Source organism: Ambystoma mexicanum, chromosome 3p (assembly GCF_040938575.1).
Source record: "Ambystoma mexicanum isolate Mex_15411 chromosome 3p, UKY_AmexF1_1, whole genome shotgun sequence".
Lineage (NCBI taxonomy): Eukaryota > Metazoa > Chordata > Amphibia > Caudata > Ambystomatidae > Ambystoma > Ambystoma mexicanum.
In genome coordinates this window covers 1,040,975,046-1,040,996,725 of record NC_090925.1, presented here as the reverse complement: position 1 = coordinate 1,040,996,725, position 21,680 = coordinate 1,040,975,046, and the positions used below count along the sequence as shown (strand labels likewise).

Below are 21,680 nucleotides of genomic sequence, written 5' to 3'. Positions count from 1 at the left end.
TGGTGGGCAATGACTTCCTGGGCCCAAACATAGTTGCATCAGTTACTAGAGTGAGAGCTCTAAAAGCAGCAAGCGAAGACGAGCTTGAGGCCTTACGCCCCAAGGTTCTTCCAGCTGTCGAGCCTCTTAAAGAGAAGAGGTCCTGTTCCCCTTGTCTATGTTCTGGGACCCTAGGGGCTTGTAAGTCCCACTTGTCACCTTTTCCACCTAGTTTTTCAAACATATATTTCCCCACAGTGAATTGGTGCAATTTCTTGCCTGAACACTCCTTGCTCAAGTATCCAAGTATCCATAGTGCCACTCTATACGCTTTACAGGGCTGTGTTTTTAGTTATTAATTTGCATTTTAATTGTTTATTTAAAACTCTTTATTTGTATAGAACCTTGATTGGGCATTCTTTTATTTTGGAGTCTTTGCACTAGTGTTGTTTGTGTTGCTACTGTTATCCCCTGACATACCTCCTGGGAGTAAAGCCTGCCCTCAGCTCACGTTACCACAAGACGCAAAGTAGGTGTACCCCTCAGGCTATGCCTGCTTTACCTTTATGATTGGGATCACTGCCTATTTAGTAGTAGTGTGGGGCTGAGGAGGTGGTTTGGCCACTACTCGTCCCTGTGCTGCGGCAGGGCAGCAGTCATTGCGTCACACAGGCTCTGACAGCAGAACAAAGTATTAATCCCAAGTCTGCAACTCATGAGAATTAATTCAGAGTCATCACTGGCACGGCCAGTGAGGGAGAAAAAGAAAAGACCTGCAAGTGGTTAGGTGCCTGCAGTACAAAGTGTGTTCGATTCTATCATCCTTTCGATCGGGAAGTACTTATTAATGATTTCCATGTGTGGAGTTTATTTCCGAGTAATATCTGTTTCGAAGGGAAGATGCATAGTTCTTCCCCCAGCCTCGTTTATGCGCTAATATAGCCTATGCATAGCTAAGTACCTACAAAATATTAGGTTATAATTTTATAATGGTGAGATGCAAACAGCTTCATGACTGTGAAGTATGAGCGGTTTTGCAGGTGACTTTCTGTAGTGTTAGTAAAAGACAAGCATCTTTGCTCGCCCCTAGTTTGATTTTGTGTATCGTTGTAAGCATGTTTTCTTTTCACTAAATACTGACATAACAGGAGACACGCCTGGCAATGCAGATAATCAATAGAGAGAGAGAGATGTATTACATTTCAGCCAGCAGCATCCCCTTCCCACATTCCTGTAGCTCAGTAATGAGACATGCATCAAGATAACAAGACAGGTCAGTTGGATGAACAAGCCAAATTCCAGAAACAAAGCTGTCTTCAAAAGATCAACTTTTGGAAATGGGAATTACAGCATAAAAGTGCAAATGGTGCGTGGTGGGCACCAGTGCCTGTACGGATTGAGTGTGAGCAGGGCGGGAGCCTGCCCGAAACGTGGAGCTTCGATGCACCCGTCCAGCAATGCTTTTCCCCCCCATCTTACTCAAGGCTTTCGTTTTAGGGCAAAAAAGGCAGTGGGAAGTGGGTTGGTAGGAGCGGTGCTCCTCTACATTTTTTTAATTAAGTGTTACTGTGCCTATTGTGCCTATACTTTTCTTTTTGAATGAAACAGTTCCGGAATTATTATTATTTTTTAAATAAAAGTGTAGCAAGAAGGTGAAAGTTGCACTTCAGTACATTGCAGTGAGCGTTCCCTTACACAGCAGGCACATGTGTTTGGGTGCCTTTACTGTGCGTGGGAGTGGGAAGGGCAATGGGTTTCCACAGGTGCGTCGGCAGGCCAGCAGGGAACATAGTTCCACTACTTCTTTTCATACACTTCGATCACTGAAAAAAGGGTTTTGTGGTTCAGGCCTTTTAGGGTCAATTACTATACCATTGACTTGCGGTTAAAGTAAGTGTTACTTCGCACACCTTATGTGCCAACACCTAAAATGCTGTTTCCTGATGCCTTACAAAACAAGCCACACACACGGACAACAACAATAAAAACAGCGAGAAATTAGCCATGTTATTGGAATTTCATCTTTAATACCCGATGAGCCAGTTGGCACATCCATGCAACCGCCCACAACTGGATTTCAGGAGACTGCCTAGTAAACATTCTCTCATGCGCGCGCTCGCTCCTTCCAAACCACTTGCAAAAACGCGCTGGTTGAAAAGAAACTGCGAGCAATTCAAATGTTAACTGTCACCTGTTAACAGAAACCTATGGTGCACTTAGACAAAGGATTATGCCTTGAGTTTTGGGTAGTTTGAGACAGACTGGCATGTGGGAAAAAGGGGCATTTGTCGTCAGACCAAGTCTCCTCCTGGCCTATGGGAACAGAGATGGCAAGGGGGAGAGGGGACTGGGGCACGGTTTGAGGTAATAACACAGGCTTTTCCGGACTTTTCCCCAGCCCTTTCTGTCGTTCGAAGACACTAACTTTTGTGTAAACCTCCCTGTCACTACATATCCTGTCCATCTCTATGATTAGTGCAATTTTCCCTGCCTCACTTCTATGGTACTGCTTACAAGGCGGGGTCGTGCCCCTCCTGTCTTATGCAGTAACTATGAGCGCGCACTGGCAGAAGCTGAAAGGAAGCGCGCCTGGGATGCGTCTCCCAGGACTCTCCCACCCCCGCTCCCTCCCTCCTCCCCTTAACAGACAGCGCTCCCTGTGCGAGGGAACACTGGTGCTGGGAGATGAGCGAAGTGAGAGCACAGAACAGCCCCAAGCCTTCACCAGGAGGAAAGGGACGGGCGCGTGGCTCTGCGCCTCCAATCCCTGGAGCATGTCTCAGCCCGCTGACCTGGATGGAGATGTGCTGCTGACGGAGGAGGCGTGGCCTGGGGGGCACACAGGTGGCGGGATACAGCACGCTCTGGGTGCCAGCGCGCTGCAGAGGGAGCAGGTGGACGCCGGGGGTGCGATGTAGGCCCGCGAGGAAACGACCACTAGCCACTCACATGAACAACCATACACTTAAAACATGGTAATACCTCTTTTGACGTTCATTTTGTTTCCTCCCAGTGTCTGCAGTATTCAGGGCTTCTTTTTTTTAACTATAGTTGTTCTATAAGCCTCCTCTATTTCATTGGTTATTGTTTAAAGTGTAGAACTAGCTAATCACCAGAGCCGGCCTTTGGGGTCCCAGCGCCCTGGGCGAATTGGTGCCCCCCCCCTTCCCCTGCGCGCCCCTGGTCAAAAGGGGGGGGGCAGAAAGTGGCACTTTTTTTGTTTTTGTTTTTTTAGCCTCCTCGATACAGCGAGGAGGTAATTATTTGAATAGGGCGCATCAGCACCCTGTTGTTATCAGATGAGCTCTGCCGCCGCAGGCTCATTTAATAATAATGAGGGACTGACACGCCTTGTGACACTATGCCAGCTCGGGAGAGCCCTTGAAGGACTGCCCCGAGCTGGCGTCGTGGGGGGCTATGGCGCCTTTTGTTGTTTAAGGCGCCGCAGCAGAGGGGCGCATTTGATGACAATTGGGTGCTGAGCACCCGATTGTCATTGAATACGCCCGCCTGCTGCGCCTTCTCCCGCTACGCCACCTCGGGGGAGCCCTTGAAAGACTTTCCCGAGCTGGCGTGGCGGGGGCTAGTGGCACCCTAGGGGGACGTGGCGCCCCGGGCGGTTGCCTGGCTCGCCCCCCCCAAGGCCGGCCTGATAATCACTATCATACAGTGGGACTCTCAATGGAGTAGGCACTAGTTATTGTTTTCGGTTTTTGCTTGCGCTACCAATGCAACTGTGGATTTTAGGACAATCCATGAAGAGGTGCCAACTCCCTTCTGCCAGGGAAATCTGACCCAACCTCAGAAAGGGGAGCTGGGCGGCCACCAAGAGCCACATTTGTTTAATGTCCTGCATGTGGTGCCGCCGTGGCTCATGTTCAGCAACTTCTAAGTGCTTATGTGCCAAAAAGCATGCAAGGCAAACAGGAGAACCAAGGAGAAGAGTCATTGTGGGGTAAGTGGATAGCCGCGTCAGATCAGAGCGAAGGGGACGGTGACATACACATGGACTTGCTATGGGCCTCTAGGCGGCAGGAGACATGAGTGGGAGACGATGATGGAGAAGGTAGGTAAGCAGGCTAACTGAAGATAAGGAGCATACTTGACTTATCAACAATTGGAAAGGCACTTCATTGTGGAATATCTGACTTGTTAGAAATGGGGTAAGCAAGGGATTGGGGAATGCTGGACTCAGCAATTGGATAGGCAAGTGACTGTCAACTGTGGCTCATTAGCACTAAAAAAGAGGCAAGTGATTGGGGAATGTTTGACTCATTAGAAATGGGATAGGCAAGTGATTGGGGAATGTTTGACTCATTAGAAATGGGATAGGCAAGTGATTGGGAAGAGTTGAACTCAATAGTGTTATAGGCAAGTGATTGGGGAATAGGAGTGGCAAGTCATTGGGAAATGTATGAGTCATTAACAATGGGATTGGCAAGTTGTTGAGGAATGCTTGACTCATTAGCAATGGGGTAGGCAAGTGATTGGGAAAGGTTTGACTCATTCGCAGTGGGATAGGCAAGTGATTGGGGAATAGAAGTGGCAAGTAATTGGGAAATGTGTGAGTCATTAACAATGGGATTGGCAAGTTGTTGAGGAATGCTGGACTCATTAGCAATGGGATAGGCAAGTTATTGAAGAATGTTCCGTTCCACGATGCTCATTTGGTTAGTTGTGGGACGGCTCACTCAATTCACCACTGTGTCTCTAACGCCGCCTGTGCCATTGGGCATGCCTTCTTTCGAACTCTCCACTGATAGAATTGGAGTGCTTACTGTGAAGTGTAATACTCCCAGAAAACCGGGAGGATGGCTCAGGGGCAACACACTTGTCTTGGAAGCAAGATAATGCAGAGGAGCGTGGCTCCAGCACTCGCTCCCACGCTTGGAGGCTGGACTCCGCCATTAAGGGCAATATGAAAAAGCAATGTCATTGTTTTTCCCATTCCAGTCGTCTGTGCCCCTCACGCTTGACCTCTACCCACATGCATGCATGCCACCTCTCCGTATTTTTCTGCGAGTGTCCAGAGGTTCAAGTTATATTTTTAATTGTACTTTGTTTTCACAGCCTCCTTAACAATATTGATACCAATCCAATACATTTCAAAGGGAATTTAAAAGATCTGGTAGAACCCCACCCAAAACTTCACGTTTGAAGTTCTTGGTTATCACCAAATATGCCTCATTATAACCGGCTAGGCCCAAATCAATACAAGGAAAGGACTTGCCAACCAACTACGCTCCAACTACACTCCAGCTGAGGCTTCCACGGCCACAGGCAACCAGGTTGTACAAAAATCAAAAATCCTGATTGAACATTAAAACTCCAGGCTGGTGCCTCACATACAAAAACATGTGCAGAATGAAGATGCATAAGCAAATGCAGTCTGTGCTTGTGCAAACCGCGTTGGTGCATGTGAAATCCAATTAGCATTTATGAAATACTTTTGCACTGCGTTTGTACTGCCACTAATCTAATCGTGCATGCGCAAACGCGTCGAAATTTCAGCAATGAGCTTTGGATATTACGGGCAAATGATTATTTTCATTATAAGAGCACAGAAACACAGGTCCATACTCAAACTCAGATGTGGGAAAAGGATTAAGCGGGACCATCATTTCTTCCACTGGGACTCTACCCCTGGCTGTTTAGGAATCAGGATATTTCCATTGTCTGTCTCAGGTTAGGTTTATAAAAATATTATCAAAGACAGATCCGTGGCAAAAAGAGAAAGGAACCCTAGCGCTTGCATGCACAATATATGTTGTTTAGATGGCAGTAGGTAATTGTAGAGTGTGGATATTTTGGCCAATACACCACAGAAAGATAAACCGGCTAGCAAGTTATACAATCAGACTGTGCCAATCACTAGAAGGTCTACTGCATTAATGCAGAAAAATGTATTCTTGTAAAGGTCAGCCTGACACGTGTTTCGAGCAAGCAAAGCACTTCTTCAAGGCTCTAAATGTTCTTGTTGGCCACACAACCATTTATTTGGAGGACTAATTTGCCAAGGAATCAATTTCATATGCCTTAATCGCGCTACGCTGTCGCATCTCAACAACATGATACTAGCCTTTCGGCATGTGAACGGCTTGCAAAGGGACCACATGCTCGAAACACGTGTCAGGCTGACCTTTACAAGAATACATTTTTCTGCATTGATGCAATAAACCTTCTAGTGATTGGCGCAGTGTGACTGTATAACTTGTTAACCGGTTTATAAAAATATTAGTCTAGAAAAATAAAGATGAACTACATCGAAACTTTCAAAATCATTTGTCAAAAACTCTGCTAAAATGTCAATCAGGCTAAACATCCAGGAATGGACTGGCCAATAGGGAACTCTGGAGACTTCCTGGTACGCCTCTGCCCCCCGGCCTCTTTTGTGTGTTATTTACACATTTTCTCATTGGAAAAGGTTTTTAGTTTTTTGAAAATGTGTAATATGGAGCCACTATGAAAATGATTTCCTGGACCTCTTTTGCTTCCCAGTTTGCCCCTGTAAACAGTTCTTCTTTTAATTTACAGCGTGTAGAGTCGGGTGGATCCTGCTATATGGTACCAGTTAGTGCTAAGAATCGAGATGGGCACACGAGACGTCACCAGTATAGGAGCACTACAGGGGGAGAGAGATTACCCGTGGACCACCGTGGGTCTGTGTGCGTTTCCCGCTACCTCCGCTGTTCTGCCTTATCTGGCTAACCCCGGAATTGAACTTTGTGAACTAAAACATGTCACTGCTCCTACTTTTCCTTTTAGTTTAGCATGCTGTAACTTAATGGGGGAAGACATACATTTATGTATATGTTTATTTGTTTGTTTTATTGAGAGTTTTGTATAGTCCCACTGAAAAGCACGTTGTACATGAGTTAAAAAAGGACACATCATATATACAAGGTGTGCAAGAATGGGTAACAGTAGAGTGAGATCTTGTTGAACTTTGGAAAAAGTGGGGCAGCTGGGACTGGTCTAGAAGATCTATGATGGTTTTGATTGGGTCAATTATTCCTGTGTTCAGTGCGGGTTTTATTGTAAGCCGCAGGTGAGCAAAGTTGATAAAAGGTAGTGGGGAAAAGGGCATTGGGGAAGGGTTGTGGTGGCTCCTTCTCTCCACTCGGGCTGTTGGGAATGGGTGCGTCCCCTATCAGGAATTTGTGTCTTCCCCACTGGCTGACTGGTCGGCGGGGAATATGTAGGGGCTTGCGTGTGTCTTCACTGGGGTGGGTGCAAAATATAATCTGTAGTTCTGGTGCGGTGAACCCTTGTGACTGCTTAGAAACTTAATAATGGTGGAGTTGTGAAAAGGGACTCTGCTGTGTTCATTGAAAGGGTCAGAATTGGACCAATAAAGGTTTTCTATTTCTTACAATGTAGAATGTAAACCATCTAGATCCGGTAGTCTAGATCGCTAAATGTTTTTGACTACAATTCCCATCAACCCTAACCAGCATAGTAAAAAGTAATGGTCCATGGCAGTCATTGACAACCAACTACCATCAACATTAGACAGCAAAGTGAAAACTGATGGATCACGGGCACCATAATCCAAAACATCTGGTGAGCCTCAAGATGCAGGACTCTGGTGATCAACTCATTAGTTGTTAATTATAAGGTGCTGCTTACTGGTGTGTTGCTAGGATGGGAGAACATTTTGTATGGAAAGGGAAAAGAGGGTTAAATGTGGAGATCAGGAAAGAAGTTGTCATATCCTCGGCAAACTCCTGGAAGAGCTGGCCATCTCCCATCTTAATCTGCATGATGAATTTGTTGGTTGTCTCCACGACCACCAGTCTGGCTTCAGAGCTGCCAGAAGCATGGAAACCTCTCTGCTGAACACCCATGAAGACCTTTTCTCCAATCTTGACTCTAATCTCCCTTTTGTCCTCATTCTCCTCAATCTATCCTCGGCTTTTGATATGGTCAACCATGCCATCCTGCTCAATCGCCTCTGTGACGACCTGGGTATCACCGATCAGGCCCTGGCCTGGTTGACCTCCTTACTCACCGACCGACCCTCTCAGGTTCAACTGGGGTCTAGCCTCTCTTCTATCTCTCTCTCTCTGCTTGTGGTTTTCCCCAGGGGTCTAACCTCTCTCCCTGGCTTTTCAACCACTACTTTTCACCCCTTGCCCACTGTATCACTACTTTCTGCTCCAATGTTCAGTGTTGTGTGGATGACACCCAGCTCTCTTTCATGCTCCCCTCAGCCACCTCTTCTACTTCTCTCATACCAGACTGTCTGGCCACAATTCATGAATGGTGTGCCATCAACGATCTCTGCCTTAATGCCAGTAAAACAAAGATCCTCCTCATTGGGACACCTGCTCCCTCGTTTCCTCTCTCTCTCTGGCCACCCACTCTGGGCCCTCTTCCTGCTCTTTCCTGTGAGGCTACGAACCTTGGTGTCATCTTCGACTCCACCCTCTCCTTCTCTCCTCACATCTCTGATGTCTCTGAGAAGTCAAACTATCAACTGCACCTCCTCAGAGGTATTCTTCCTTTTCTCACTTCCCCCCCAGAAGCTCACTGTCTCCAGAGCTCTGGCCCTCTCTAGGCTGGACTACTGCAACAGCCTCTTTCTAAATCTGCCTGTCCCTACTCTTCGACCTTTCCATCTTATCGAGAACAGGACTGCAAGAATTGTCTTTGGCTTTAAGCCCATGGATCGTTTCTCTCCAACCCTGAAATCTCTTCACTGGCTCCCCGTGGCTGCAAAGATCAAGTTCAAGATCCTCTGCATCGTTCACAAGGCTTTCTGGGGCCTGGCACCGCTCTACCTCCAACTTTCTCTTCCTAAACATCTTCCTTCTTGAACTCGCCGCTCATCCACCTCCAACTCTCTGAGGGTCAGACGTATCTCCAAGCAGAGAGTTGGGGGCAGATCTCCTCAGCGGGGGCCTCCCTCTGGAACAGCTTCCTTGACTCTCTCAAACTTGAGCAAAACCACCTCTGGTTCCGGAAGCAACTCAATACCACCCTTTTCGCTTCCACTTTCTCTCTTCGTCTCCCCTGCTGACATACCTGACTGCTCTGCGCACTGGTCACCTGGATACCCTCTGAACTCGGGGCCCAGGCTCCTGCATGGCCAGCTGCTCTCGCACTGGCTCCAGGCTCCCCCAGCACTTAAGGGTTTGTACCTGCAACCCTACAGTCCCTTCTCTTTGCACTTATGAGCCATTTGCTGCCTGCACTTATTGAGTTACCTCCACTTCTCCCTTCCCCTCCCACTGGCACTTCTCCCCTTCCCCCTACCCCGCACTTGCGCAATCTGAATGACACAAGGCCTAGTAAGATTGTTGTTTTGTCCTCCCTTTGTTTCCCCGTCCTTGTCGTGCCTAGAAACACTTGGTTACAGGTGCGTTATAAATGCCATATCATATCATATCATTCTGTCCGATAGTGAGCAAGTTGGCAAGGGATTTGAACAGTCCAGGAGAATAAACACTATAAGGTTGCAGAAATTAGGGAAGGCCAACACCGCAGAGATTGGCCGCTTATTTTCGTACAACAACCTTGACACTGTGTTCATCACCAAAACATGGCTACTCCATCATACACCCATTTTTTTGACCTTCCCCCGGCTACTGCATGAAACATGCCGGCAGGCCCATAAGGTCAAAGGCAGAGTGACTCTCATTATTGACATCTCCAACTTCCTCTCTTCTGCCAAATTTGCACACATTCATAATGTATTTCTCACTGACTTTAACGCCCACAAGTGTCACACCGACAACCATACTCGTAGCGCTCTTTTCACACTGACTAAATCCTGGGACCTTAAGCAAATTGTGCCCTTCTCCATGCACAATGAAGGTAACACCCTATACATAATCTATACACCCCCCCCATCACCTGTGCAGGCCCTATCCACTCAACTGGTCTGACCATGCCATTTCACTATCGATCACCCACTTGACTATGGCCCAAAACCTTCTCGGTCAATGAGCTAGAAGCGAACTTCACAGAATTAAACACCACAGGAAATGCCTCTGTCCTCCTAGAATTATTTAACAACTCTGCTATGAAACAAGTGGACACGCATGCCCCCCTAAAACCCATCCTCACCTTGGTACTGCCCTGAGCCCGTCTCCAGCAACCTCTCAATCAGAGCCCTAGCAAAACGGTGGCACAAAAACCATAGCCCTGAGGGAACCGTAGAATTATGGAACACTTGATCATGAAGAATGGTGTTTTAGGGGTTGGGAGGCGTGGGGGGGCATGTGAAGGTACTGTGAGTGGATTCATTTGCTTAGAAATGATCATACTCTAGTACATTTTTGTGATTTAACCAAGCATGTTTTTTTGTGTGTGCTCAGACCGCCCTTTCATCAACCCAAGCTTAGCCTCATCAGGTCTTTCGTCTTTCCGTTACCCTGGCTCACAATGCCATTAGGTCAGTATTTGCAGATTAAATGAAATTGGAATCCAATGTGAATGGTGAGCACAACACATGCATGCCTATTCTGTTGCGTCTAATCGTTGGATCCGCCCCCTGCGGTTTACAGCAATGCTCGGCACTTTGCCAAAATCCCAATAGGCCGACAAGAAGTGCAGCTTGAGAAAGGGCGAGTTTACTTGTGCCAGAGCCGAGGATTCGCGCTGCGTTCAAAGTCAGATCAAGCAGCTCGAACAAACGGAGCCTTCAGTGTGAGGCCCGGAAGCTGTCCCCTGTCACATGTTCTCTACTTAAAGCTGGCCGCCGAGCCCTCTTCCCCGCCCAGCCAAGCAAACCTTTCCTTCCCCATTAGTGCAGTTGGTTCAGCCACAAACTGGGGACAGAGCATTTCCGCCAGGGTCGGACTGGGCCATAAAATTGTCTCGGGCACCAATGAAAAAGTGGCCCACAGTTATGAATGGCAATTTGTTCCTTTTGGGACACTGTTTGAAAAGTACCCAATGGGGAGTTTAAAAAAAAATGTGTTGCAATTGTGCATTTTAAAGAATATTTATTCAGCAACACTGTTTAAAACTATTAGCCGCATTGTGAAGTAACTCATCCAACTGGCACACATTGGCCAAAAAAGTGGCCCACTTTGTCCCAGAAAACTGTCCCACACTAGCGCTTTGCGTTTTGGTTCAGCCATGTGCCTATATCCCTACAGGCCAGTCCGAGCCTGATTGCTGCAAGTGTAATTATCACCTGGGCAATTTCTCACTGGTGCTAATTCTAGCGCAAAAATTACTCTGCTGCAAAAATGCATTGAAATAATGTATTTTTTTTTTACACTAGGGCAATTGCTGCCCCGGTGCTACTTCCACTTGCACTGGTGCAAACATTCTGTAATACTGCATCATAAGGGCCTCATTTTTAAAGTGTGGTAAAAAAGTGTCAGCTATTCCATTACCACCCCTTTTTTGTGTTAACGGAATTACTACCACTTTCACTGCACCACTAAATTCCGAGTGTGGAAGGAGAGGTAAATCCTTCCATTTACCTCCAAAAATCAGAGCATTTAGCTCACAGAAATACTGCTCGCGATAAACACCACAAAATCACAGACGCCAAAAATAGGGATTTACACTGCCCTACCGTCACTCGTAAACCTGTGGGAATGGCTCAGGACCAACTGGTGATAACGGTAAATGATTTTGGTAGCAAATCGGGGGCGGGGTTCTGCTGATTTACCACCAAACTCGTAATGAGACTCCAAGCCAATGGCGGCCTGCGGACGGCTCAGAAAGCGCGCAGTGGATCTGGCCTGGTTTCCTTGGGAGATCTGGCCCAGCATCCTCTTCAATGAATCGCAGCTGCTTGGAGCAGATGCAGGGGCTCCGAGGAGGCCCGCCAGTGTTCCAAATGCAGCCTCTTATTCTGCTGCCAGCAAAATTAAAGACAGAAATAAACTTGTCATTAATTACTATATTGCGATGGATTTAAAAAAAGATATATTTCGTTGTGCCGCAACTTTTTGTTCATCTTTTTTTTCTCCCCCCACAGATGCTTTTGATGCTGCATCTGTCTGAACTACCACAATCAAGGTGTGGGCGAGATAGTTTAGAAAAATGATTTGGCAGGAAAAGCTATTTTTCTCTCTCTTTGTTAACTGTAGGGGGAAAATTAAACGGCCATGCATGCAAGCGACTGCAGTCCCCAGAAATAGGCCGGGCTGGTCTGGCAATAGGATGACTAGACTTGAGAGAACGTTGCATGGCTGAAATTAATTTATTTAAAGCAATTGCATCCAGGCTCTCTGCATTTCCACAGGAAATAGGTGGTTTTCCATGTGGTACATTCAGCACAGATGTAGGCCGCATTTATTGGTTTGCAGTCATTGGTGACCCTGTTTTCTTTTTGTTTTCAAATCCCAGAAACAATATTGACATAATGTCACATGTAATAGATTATAATATTGAAACCATAGTTATTAAATGTGCTATGCAATCAATTCTGCTAACCTAGTATCAAGGCAATGAAGAGGGTAAAACAAAAAGAAAATGACCATCACATATAGATGTAAAATTATTTAAACTCAAGTCAAATTCACTATAACTGTATCTATATATAATGCTGAGAAATACATTTAATACAAGTCCATGTTTTGCATATAGAAGTATTCAATTGTACATAGATTCATATTTGTTTTCCATAGTATGTCTATATTGCTTCAATGGTTAAAAAAACAGACTATGTCACACCTTTTCTTTGTCTCATCTTTTTGAAAACAGTTTTTTAATGGATTTGACAGTTTTCGCTCATAGGTCTCACACAGCGACACCTATGAGACAAAACTATATGTATGAGTGTAATTATAGAGGCAAAGAATATGAGGAGGGACACCCAGCCCTTTTGTGTTATTTGAAATAGGGAATAGATGGGTCATGTCAGAATGGAGACTTTCACAGCTTCTCTATCGTGAATGGTCTCACTCAAAAACGTCAAGACCCTGTGCATCGTCCACAAGGCTTTCTGGGGCCGTGGCCCACACTACATCCAACTCTCTTTCAAAATACCTTCCTTCTTGAGACCTTCACACAGCTATCTCAAACTCTCTGAGGGTCAGACGCTTCTCCAGGCAGAGCTTGAGGAGTAGATCTCTCTCCTCTGCAGGTTCCTCCCTCTGGAATGGCCTCCCTGCCCCTTGCAAAGTTGAGCCGGACCACCTGAAATTCCAGAAGCAGCTCAAGACCTTCATTTTCTCCTCTGCTTTCTCTCCCTGCCCTGCTGACCTACCTGTCTGCTGTGCCGACTGGTTGCTTGGTATCCTCAGAGTCTCACTGGGTGCCAGGCTCCTGCATGACCAGTCTCCCCTGCACTGCCTCCGGGCCTACTGCATACTTAGGGGCTGTAACTGTTACCCACTGTCCCCCGCATCCTTGCACTTACCCAGAGCTGCGCCGCCCTGGCTGCACTTACTCAGAGCAATGCTGCCCTGATTGCATTTCCCGTTACCTCTCCCTGGCACTGCCCCCTTTTCTGTCCCCATGCACCACTTTGTGTACGCCTAGAAACACTTGTGTACAGGCGCATTATAAATGACATATCAAATCACCTCCCCACCCAAGCATTCACCCTATTTCAGCCCAGGACCCTCATGAGAAACCAACAGCTGGTGAATGGGTTAAATACCGAGTCGATATTGACAGTGGTTGCCAAATATGGTTGTATGTGATTTTAACAAAAAAATGTTATTGCAATCATTTTTTACTGAAACCAAAATACCAAAAAAATTCTTCTTGTTTTATTTGGCGGGGCTTGCCCCACTAAGCCTGTTTCCCCATTTCTCTAAACCTTCTCAACCCCCTCTCCACCTGTTTTAACCCCTTACCCCTACTATATATATATTTAAACTTATATTCAGTATTTTGGTTTTCGGTAAAACGTACCTCATTAAAACATATTTAGTTAAAATCACAGGATACCGCCAAATATCAGGCAAATGCCTATGCAATGCCTATACTAGAGTCAAACCTGTTGGCTTTGCCAAGGCTTCCTCGGAGCTAGACCCTTCCTGGCAGGAAAAAAACTCAGGTTGAACAGTTCTGCTATTAAACAAAGCCTGCTTCATTGTCTGCCAGGTACCCATGGTGTTGTGCACCCACCAGCGCTCTGGAGTGCCCTACCATGATGGGCAGTGGTTGTGCAGGACTCTTTCATAAATGTGGAAATTGCACATTTGACCCCCATTCATATTTGGCTGGAAGCCAAGAATAATGAAGACAGAGCATCTAAGCCGCCATGCCAGAGCATCTCAGCCACCACGGCAGAGCCTCTCAGGCCCCCACGGCAAAGCATATCTGCAGCCTGGATCTAGTGAGTGTTCATTTGGCCGAAATGTCTCAATGTCAGATATGCACAGGAATTACCTCCAGGTGCAGTCATCTAGCCCTAGGATGTTAAGGGGGGCAGCAGCGAAGCACGTTGGAGCAACCAGACGTCCCCCCTTGGTGATGGCTGCTGCAGTGATGTCACCGTACTTGCATGCATGCACATGTGACACCTTTGCATTTTACACCAGGCGGTGGCTGGAAAAATATGATCCATATGGGACTATTTCTTGCCAGACCTCCTTCTTATCCTGGTACCAGGAGGTATCAGTCTACAGCCTGAAGGATAGCTCTGCTTTTCCTCTCCAGGTCCAGGAGACTTTAGAACATGTAGATAGATATTTGCTGCCAGACCTCCTACTTATCCTGGTACCAAGAGGTATCAATGTACAGCTTGAAGGATAGCTCTGCTTTTCCTCTCCAGGTCCAGGAGACTTTAGAACATGTAGATAGATATTTGCTGCCAGACCTCCTACTTATCCTGGTACCAGGAGGTATCAGTCTACAGTCTGAAGGATAGCTCTGCTTTTACTCTCCAGGTCCAGGAGACTTTAGAACATGTAGGAAGAACTGAAACAGAGTTTGCTAGCTTGCTTGGCTAAAAAACGGTAGCTGTCATCAAGTGACAGTTGCTCAAGCTCCACACAAAGAGATGTGTTAGGTGGGTCCAAATACAGTACAAAACTGATAGTGGGTCATTACGACCCAGGCGGTAACCATGGTGCTAGTTGCGCCATAGTTGCCACCGGTATTTTACCGATTCCGCCAATGGTAAATGGGGAATTACCGCCCCATTCCAAGGTTGGCGGGGCGGTAATTCCCCATTTACCATTGGCCCTTCCCCATTTTTGCCCCATAGGGCTCAATGGGAATGGGGAAGGCGGTAATTACGGTACTGCAAATTGCGGTACCGTAATTTCCTTCAAGGTCCCTTTGCGGGTCCCTACCTTAACGGCTGGTAAAAACCAGTCGTTAAGGTCGGGAGCCGCAAAGGGACCTCGTAGTAAGGCGTTAAGGGGTTAACGTCGCCGCAACCTTTTACGGTGCCGTTAACCCCTTAACGCCTGGGTCGTAATGAGGCCCATAGTGTCATAATCAATATATTTGAGGTCAAGAAAAAGATATTTACTTAGATAGATAGATAGATAGATAGATAGATAGATAGATAGATAGATAGATAGATAGATAGATAGATAGATAGATGGATAGATGATTGCACAAAAACATTGTAGCTGAAAGCCAGACATCTCCATCCCCAACTTTTAAAATGTTCTGACCTTGAACACGATTGGCTACAAATGAGGGGCTAGTGCAGTCAGCAGACTGACCTTAATGCATTGTTGTCATGCTGTCCGACACCGGCTCGCAGCAATGGGCAGCACATTCCTTTATTTTTGTGCCCAAAGTACAGCAGCCTAAGGAGGTGTTTCTTTGAGCCTTGCAGTCTGAGTTTTCTCTCTGCGTGTGTGTTCTGGGGAGACCTGACACTCAATGTTACAATATTTGGTATTCTCCCTAAAATAAATTGAATTAAAAAAACGCAGAATGGGGGTCATTCCGAGATTGGAGGTAAGTACCAGGCTTTACCGGCATGGAGCAAAGAACATGTCCGATCTGTTCGCAGACTGCTTATTGCAGCCCATTACGACTTCGCGGGCACAAGCTTTGCGCGATGCCGGAAAAGCACCTAGCGGCATGCCGCAAAAGGGCCCGAAAAAGCCCTTTCCGGCATGATGCGCGCCGTACCTAACAATACCGCCATAGAACAAAGTGGAAACGGCGATGTCTGAAAATAACGGTGGCCGTAAATTACAGCTGGCGTAAATTACGGCCACCGTTAAATAACAGAACCGGAAATATCGTCATTGCACAGGAACGGGAAGGAGCACGGCGGCCATCTTTAAAAACACAATGCATTGCCATCCTCATCAGGCAGCACCCTTGGGAGCATTTTGAACCCTGGAAAAGGCCATCACACCCTGCAGGAATGCCAAAAGCCCCAAAGAAGACAGCAGACCAGCTCCGCAAGCAGCGATTCAGCCTGGATGAATTGCAGGCCTTGGTAGACACCCTTGAGGAGCACGCTGACATCGTGTTCAGCGGGGACATGCGCAGAGAGCCGGTGCTCTGGAAAAAGAAAATCTGGGCACTAGTGGTCCAGAGGGTGAGCACAGTCGGCACAACCCCCCGCACCCCCAAGGACTACCGCAAGCGGTGGGATGACCTGCGGTTGAGGGTACGGAGCATCCTCTCCGACAACCGCAGCCAGGCACCGCAGACCGGAGGGGGCCCAAGTTCCCCCATGACACTGATGCCATGGGAGGAGACATGTGCTGGACTGATCGGAACGGAATCCATAGAGGGCGCCGGCAACATGGAGTGTGGGGCACCATCATCCACTGATGGAGGTGAGTGTCCAATGTCAACTTTGCCAATGCCAATTACATGATATACACTCCCAAGGGCCAGCCAAGGCACCTTGTCATGGTGCCCTCCCCCCATCCAAACATGCCGATCCAACTAAGCAAGGCCCAAGTGCAAGGTCATAACGCACATCACACATAGTGCACAAACTGGCACATCCCATGATGCACACTGTGCAGCTGGGTGGCCAGTGTGCGAGTCAGACCGCACAGTACCAAGCCAGGATGAGTGACTCCGACACCTGCATACATATCACACCCATTAATAGAAAGTAGTGCTGTTGCATACCCAAAAGGCCATAAACCCCAAATGACTGAATGTGAATGTAGCCATGAATGTAATTTGCGTCTCAAATAATCACTCATGCCGTCCCTCTCTTCTACCCCCGCAGGCAGCGAGGAGCCTGAGACCAGCTGTCCCACCACCTCCAGGGGCAAAGGCAGGGTCCGCCGCATACCAGCCAGGACGGACACACCCACACCGGCTCCTGCAAGGCCCATGGAGGGTGCACCACCCCCATCCCTCCCTGCATCGGTACATTGTCCACCCCAAGGTCCAAGGAGTCCAGCATCACTATGGAGGTGGCAGCCACGGCCCCCCTGGAAACTGTGGACAGCCCCTTGTCCATCTGTGGAGCGTCAGAGGAGGACTCATACCCTATCGTCCACACCCCAGAGCCCAGCAATTACCCACAGGTGTCGTGCAGCGACTCAGGGGAGCCTGACACACCTGGCCGATGTGCACATGGAGAAGCACAGGAACACGCCAATCCTGTGCCCAGTCACCCAGTCGAAGCCCTGTCAGGGCATGTAAACCCAATCCCCTGCAGGGATGACACCCCGTCAACTGATGCACAGCGTGCAGCACAGCTCACTGCCCTCATCACTGAGGTGATGCAAGACAATCGCCAGGGCAGGGTGGAGTGGCTTGAGGAACTAAGGGCAATGCGGCAGGTGGTGACGGACAGTACACACCGCCTATGTGAAGTCCTCGGACGCATTGCTGATGCCCTTGAGGCTGCGCGTCCTACTCAGCCGGCTCAGCAAGAGGACACCCCCTCAACCAGTCTCTCAACCACGGCAAGCCCACCGCGACATTCACTACGTTCACAGCGCCGCCGGGACATGCCTCCCCCGGGCCCCGGGAGCACGGAGTAGTTTGCATAGCTGCCACATGTGGCCTTGATGGACACCATGGGACTACTGTTGGGGAGTTGGGGGGAGGGGGGTGGGGGGCGAGGGTGTGTTGGGGAGTTAGGGGGAGGGGAGGTGGGGGGTGAGGGTGTGTTGGGGAGTTGGGGGGAAGGGGGGTGGGGTGGTGGAGGGTATGTTTTACACTTATGCCCTTAACATTTCAATACACTGTGTTGCAAAGTTAAACCTGTGTGGACATTCATCATTGAGCATGTGTATTATGATATCTGACAGTACATGGTGTACAGGTATCCCCACACCCAGTGCCCTATGTCCCCATGTCATGCCACCCTCTGCTGACTTGTGTTTCGGTTTTAATGTCCAATCAATGTTTGCCACACAACATGTCCCTCCTGTGCACCTGCACCATGATGCTGTCCTGCCCCTTCCTCCTCCTCCTACACTTCATCTTCATCTGGTGTTAGCAGTCCCATGTCAGGGGACAGGGCCACGTTCCAAGGGATGCACATTTTGTGCAGCATTACACATGACATGGGGGTCTTGGACACCTTCACATTGCAGTAGATGGGTGCCCCACCCGACCAGCTTAGGCAAGTCATTTGTGCCTTCTACAAGCCAAGTGCCTGCTTCATCACCACACATGCACGGGTATGGGCAGTATTGTAGGCCACCTCGGGCCTGTTCTGTGGGTTTCTGACAGGGGTCCTGAACCACGGTGTCAAGGGACAGCCACCATCACCTGCATGTGTAGGCAATGAAGGTAAGTGTTTGGACTGTCATGGTGGATAACTGAACTAGTCTTACATGGCAGCAGGTCATTTATGCCTATACGCACATGTCCATGGATGCATTTACCCCATTCCTAGCCCCGCTATGTGTCCTGTGCAATGGAAGGATGTAGGAGATCGCGTCTTCGAGATGGTCTATGAACTATGGCACGCACATCTTGTAGTACAAGCATCGTTTATGCATGCAGCAGTCTTGGGGTTAGATCCATGAAGTACTGGCGTCAACATTTCAACCCAGTTTCAGTATGCAGGCACCCACCTCATGACACTGACGCACTGGCATGGCACAGTCAGACAACTCACCAAGCAGCCAGGCACGTCGTCCTGCATGTCACCCCATGTGGCAGGGTAGCTTGGAGTTCAGCTGGGCCATTGAGTCATGAGTTGGTCCTGGATGTCGGACCCAGTCAAGGGCACCTATGCAATTTGGCATGCCTGCCAATACATGGGAGGCAACTTTTGTGTGGTATATCTCCTGGATAGTCCATGGTAGGGATTTGTAGTCCTTTGTGTGCTTGAGGAGGTGATCCGGCACTTGGTTCTGTGTCCGTGAAATGAACTGTTGTGATATGCCATGCATGGGCCCCACTGTATGCTGGTAGGTGCCTGTGGCATGGAAGTGGGGCTCAGACTCCACCCTCAGTTGAGGGGGGATAGTGGTGCGTATTTCTATGATGCTCACTATCTCGTCATTTCTCAGGTCAACTATGGTGGTGATGGTGTCACAGTCAAGCTGGTACAGGGTGTGGATCTGCTCAGGGGTTAGCTTGAGGGACTGGACCTGATGCGTTGGAATAGGGGCTGTCAGGTTGGTGACGGTGGCTGCACTGGTGCTGCATGCTGGGCCTGTCTCACCCTCCTTCTCCTCCTGTGTCTCCTCTGTGGTGGGGCCTGGTGTTGTTGTTGTTGTTATTGTATTTGTGGCCTAGCAAGCAGTGACTCCTGCTTCATGTACTGCTACCACTATTGGTATAATCTTGGTGTGGGAGGGGGTGTGGTGTGTGGGTGTGATCCTTTTCTGCTGTGGCAGACTCTATTGCCTACACCTGTGCTGATTGTGTGCACCTGTGGCTCTGGGAACCACTGCTCAGGGTTCTTTACACCTTCTCTGAGATGCCTGTATGTACTCCATGCCGGTAAGGTACTTTACGGGCTTAAGGAGGCCGTTATTTACGTGTGCGCGTTACTTGTGATCAGCTCCGGTATACGCCATGCCGCTAATATCGGCATGGTGTGTCGCGCGCGTGACCCAAGACCGCTATTTACTGCATCGTACTTTACGGTACCGTAAATAGCGGTCTGGTTGGTCAGAATAGCCCATAGCAGTAAACGATGCCGGTATTCAATTACCGGCATTGTTTTTCCCTTACCTCCAATCTCGGAATGACACCCAATGTGTTTTGGGGAAAGTGTTGGACTTCTCAGTGTAGTATTTTCAATTCGTGAAGGGGAGTTCCAGGAGATTCCGGTCCCTTGAAGTGGCATTTTTGGGTCCATTATCTCTGTTATGATGAAGGCTACAGCTGGATGTTCATGAGTCTCCAGTCCCTAACTTGATGCAGGAGGCTTGAGGTCCTTAGATACAGGTCACAGGGTCACATTGACATTAGCTTGTCAGCTTGACAAGCTCATTGATGGTATCTGACCTTTGAGCCCCAGTGATGTCAGTGTTGCGCACTTACATGGCATCCCAGCCCCGTAGTCACTTCTCTGCAGCTCCTGGAGCACTGTGCCACTCCCTCACACTGCAGCGCAGTGCTGATGGCAGTTGCCATGGTGACTGACTGATGTTGTCCAATGGCGATGGCCAGAATAACTGCGACGCAGGATGAGGGTGGTCACATGATCACAGCTCCCTCATTCGAGTATGCCGCAGTCCGGAAGCTGAACTCTGTGAACTCCCGACAAACCGCCTTCCATGCTTCTCAGCTGTTGTGGCGTGTGGCTTCATTCGTTTTCCGTGATTCACTCTCTGTATCTCAAGACCTTTGGCTTTTGGCTTTACCGTGGATTTCAGTGAACTGGTTTTTGCTTCTTTGGTTACTGGACTTTGGATTATTCTTCCCTGGAACTCTTTTGGATTAAAAGGCTGCTTTGTTGACTTGGACTTTCTTGGAATTTTGTTTTTGCCTGAATTTGATTTGCCGGATTTCATTGGGACTTGTTTGGAACTGATACGGTTCCCCCATCCATCAGACTCATTACACCAGTCTTATGCTGTGCCCTCGTGCCATTCGTGTTAGGTCTCTGTCCCCTCCTTTTGGCGTCTGTTCGACCCGCCTGTAGAATCCAGTCTCGCCCAGACCCTGAGGACTACTCAGGGCTGGGGACCTCTCTACAAGAACCACATGTACACAGGCCGGTGCTAGACAGACACATCTTTATTGCACGCCAGTGTAACGGTAACTCAACTCCCCTTGCCGGAAACCCCCCTCCCTAACCAAACATCCTTTCCCTCTGTCCTGGCCCAAACGTGGGCCTTCCCCTCACAACGATGAGGGAAGGCTACATGCCCTACTGAACAACGTGACACTGCTTATGCCCATTTCAGGTACTCCACTGGTATGAAGGGTGAATTGACTGTAGTGAGTTAGTAATAGTGTATTCATTGCTCGTCTGCTTTACTGTTTCCCTTACAGCTGCCGGGGGCCTGGCAGAGCCCAATCCTGTTCTACCTTTGGTCTCATTGGCTGACCAGGGAGTGTGTTTGATATCACTGGCCGGTACATGCGGAGAAAGGTCTAAGTTAAACTGGGACCTCTAGTCGTGACAGTCAGCCAGTCATCACAGGCATACAGCCTGTCTATGACACTACAGGGCAACTACCTTCTTTGAATGGCTGGTATGGTGCCACGGGGCACTTTATCTCAACATCAGTGGTGGGCTGATGGTAAACACAGGAGTTGGGCCACTCAGAGTCATGCAGTCACAGCGTGAGGGGGGCCTTTACCCAATATTGCAGTACTGAGTACTCAGAGCTGCTCAGCACTTGAGAGCAAGGCCCCACACAGGCATTCTGGGGTAGAACTTTTATTGCAGACAGGGTTGTTCTCACCATGCACAA

The 21,680-nt window shown here is 48.3% G+C and overlaps 1 protein-coding gene across 1 annotated transcript in view; it reads left to right on the top strand.

Moving 5' to 3' along the window:
* Nucleotides 1-2,629: 2,629 nt before the first annotated feature.
* Nucleotides 2,630-21,680, top strand: part of KIAA1755 (KIAA1755 ortholog) — a 435,570-nt gene continuing 416,519 nt past the window's right edge. The window contains exon 1 of the mRNA XM_069652397.1: nucleotides 2,630-2,954. Within this exon, the coding sequence (XP_069508498.1) occupies nucleotides 2,952-2,954 (3 nt within the window). The 5' untranslated portion in view covers nucleotides 2,630-2,951. The remainder of the gene's footprint in view (nucleotides 2,955-21,680) is intronic.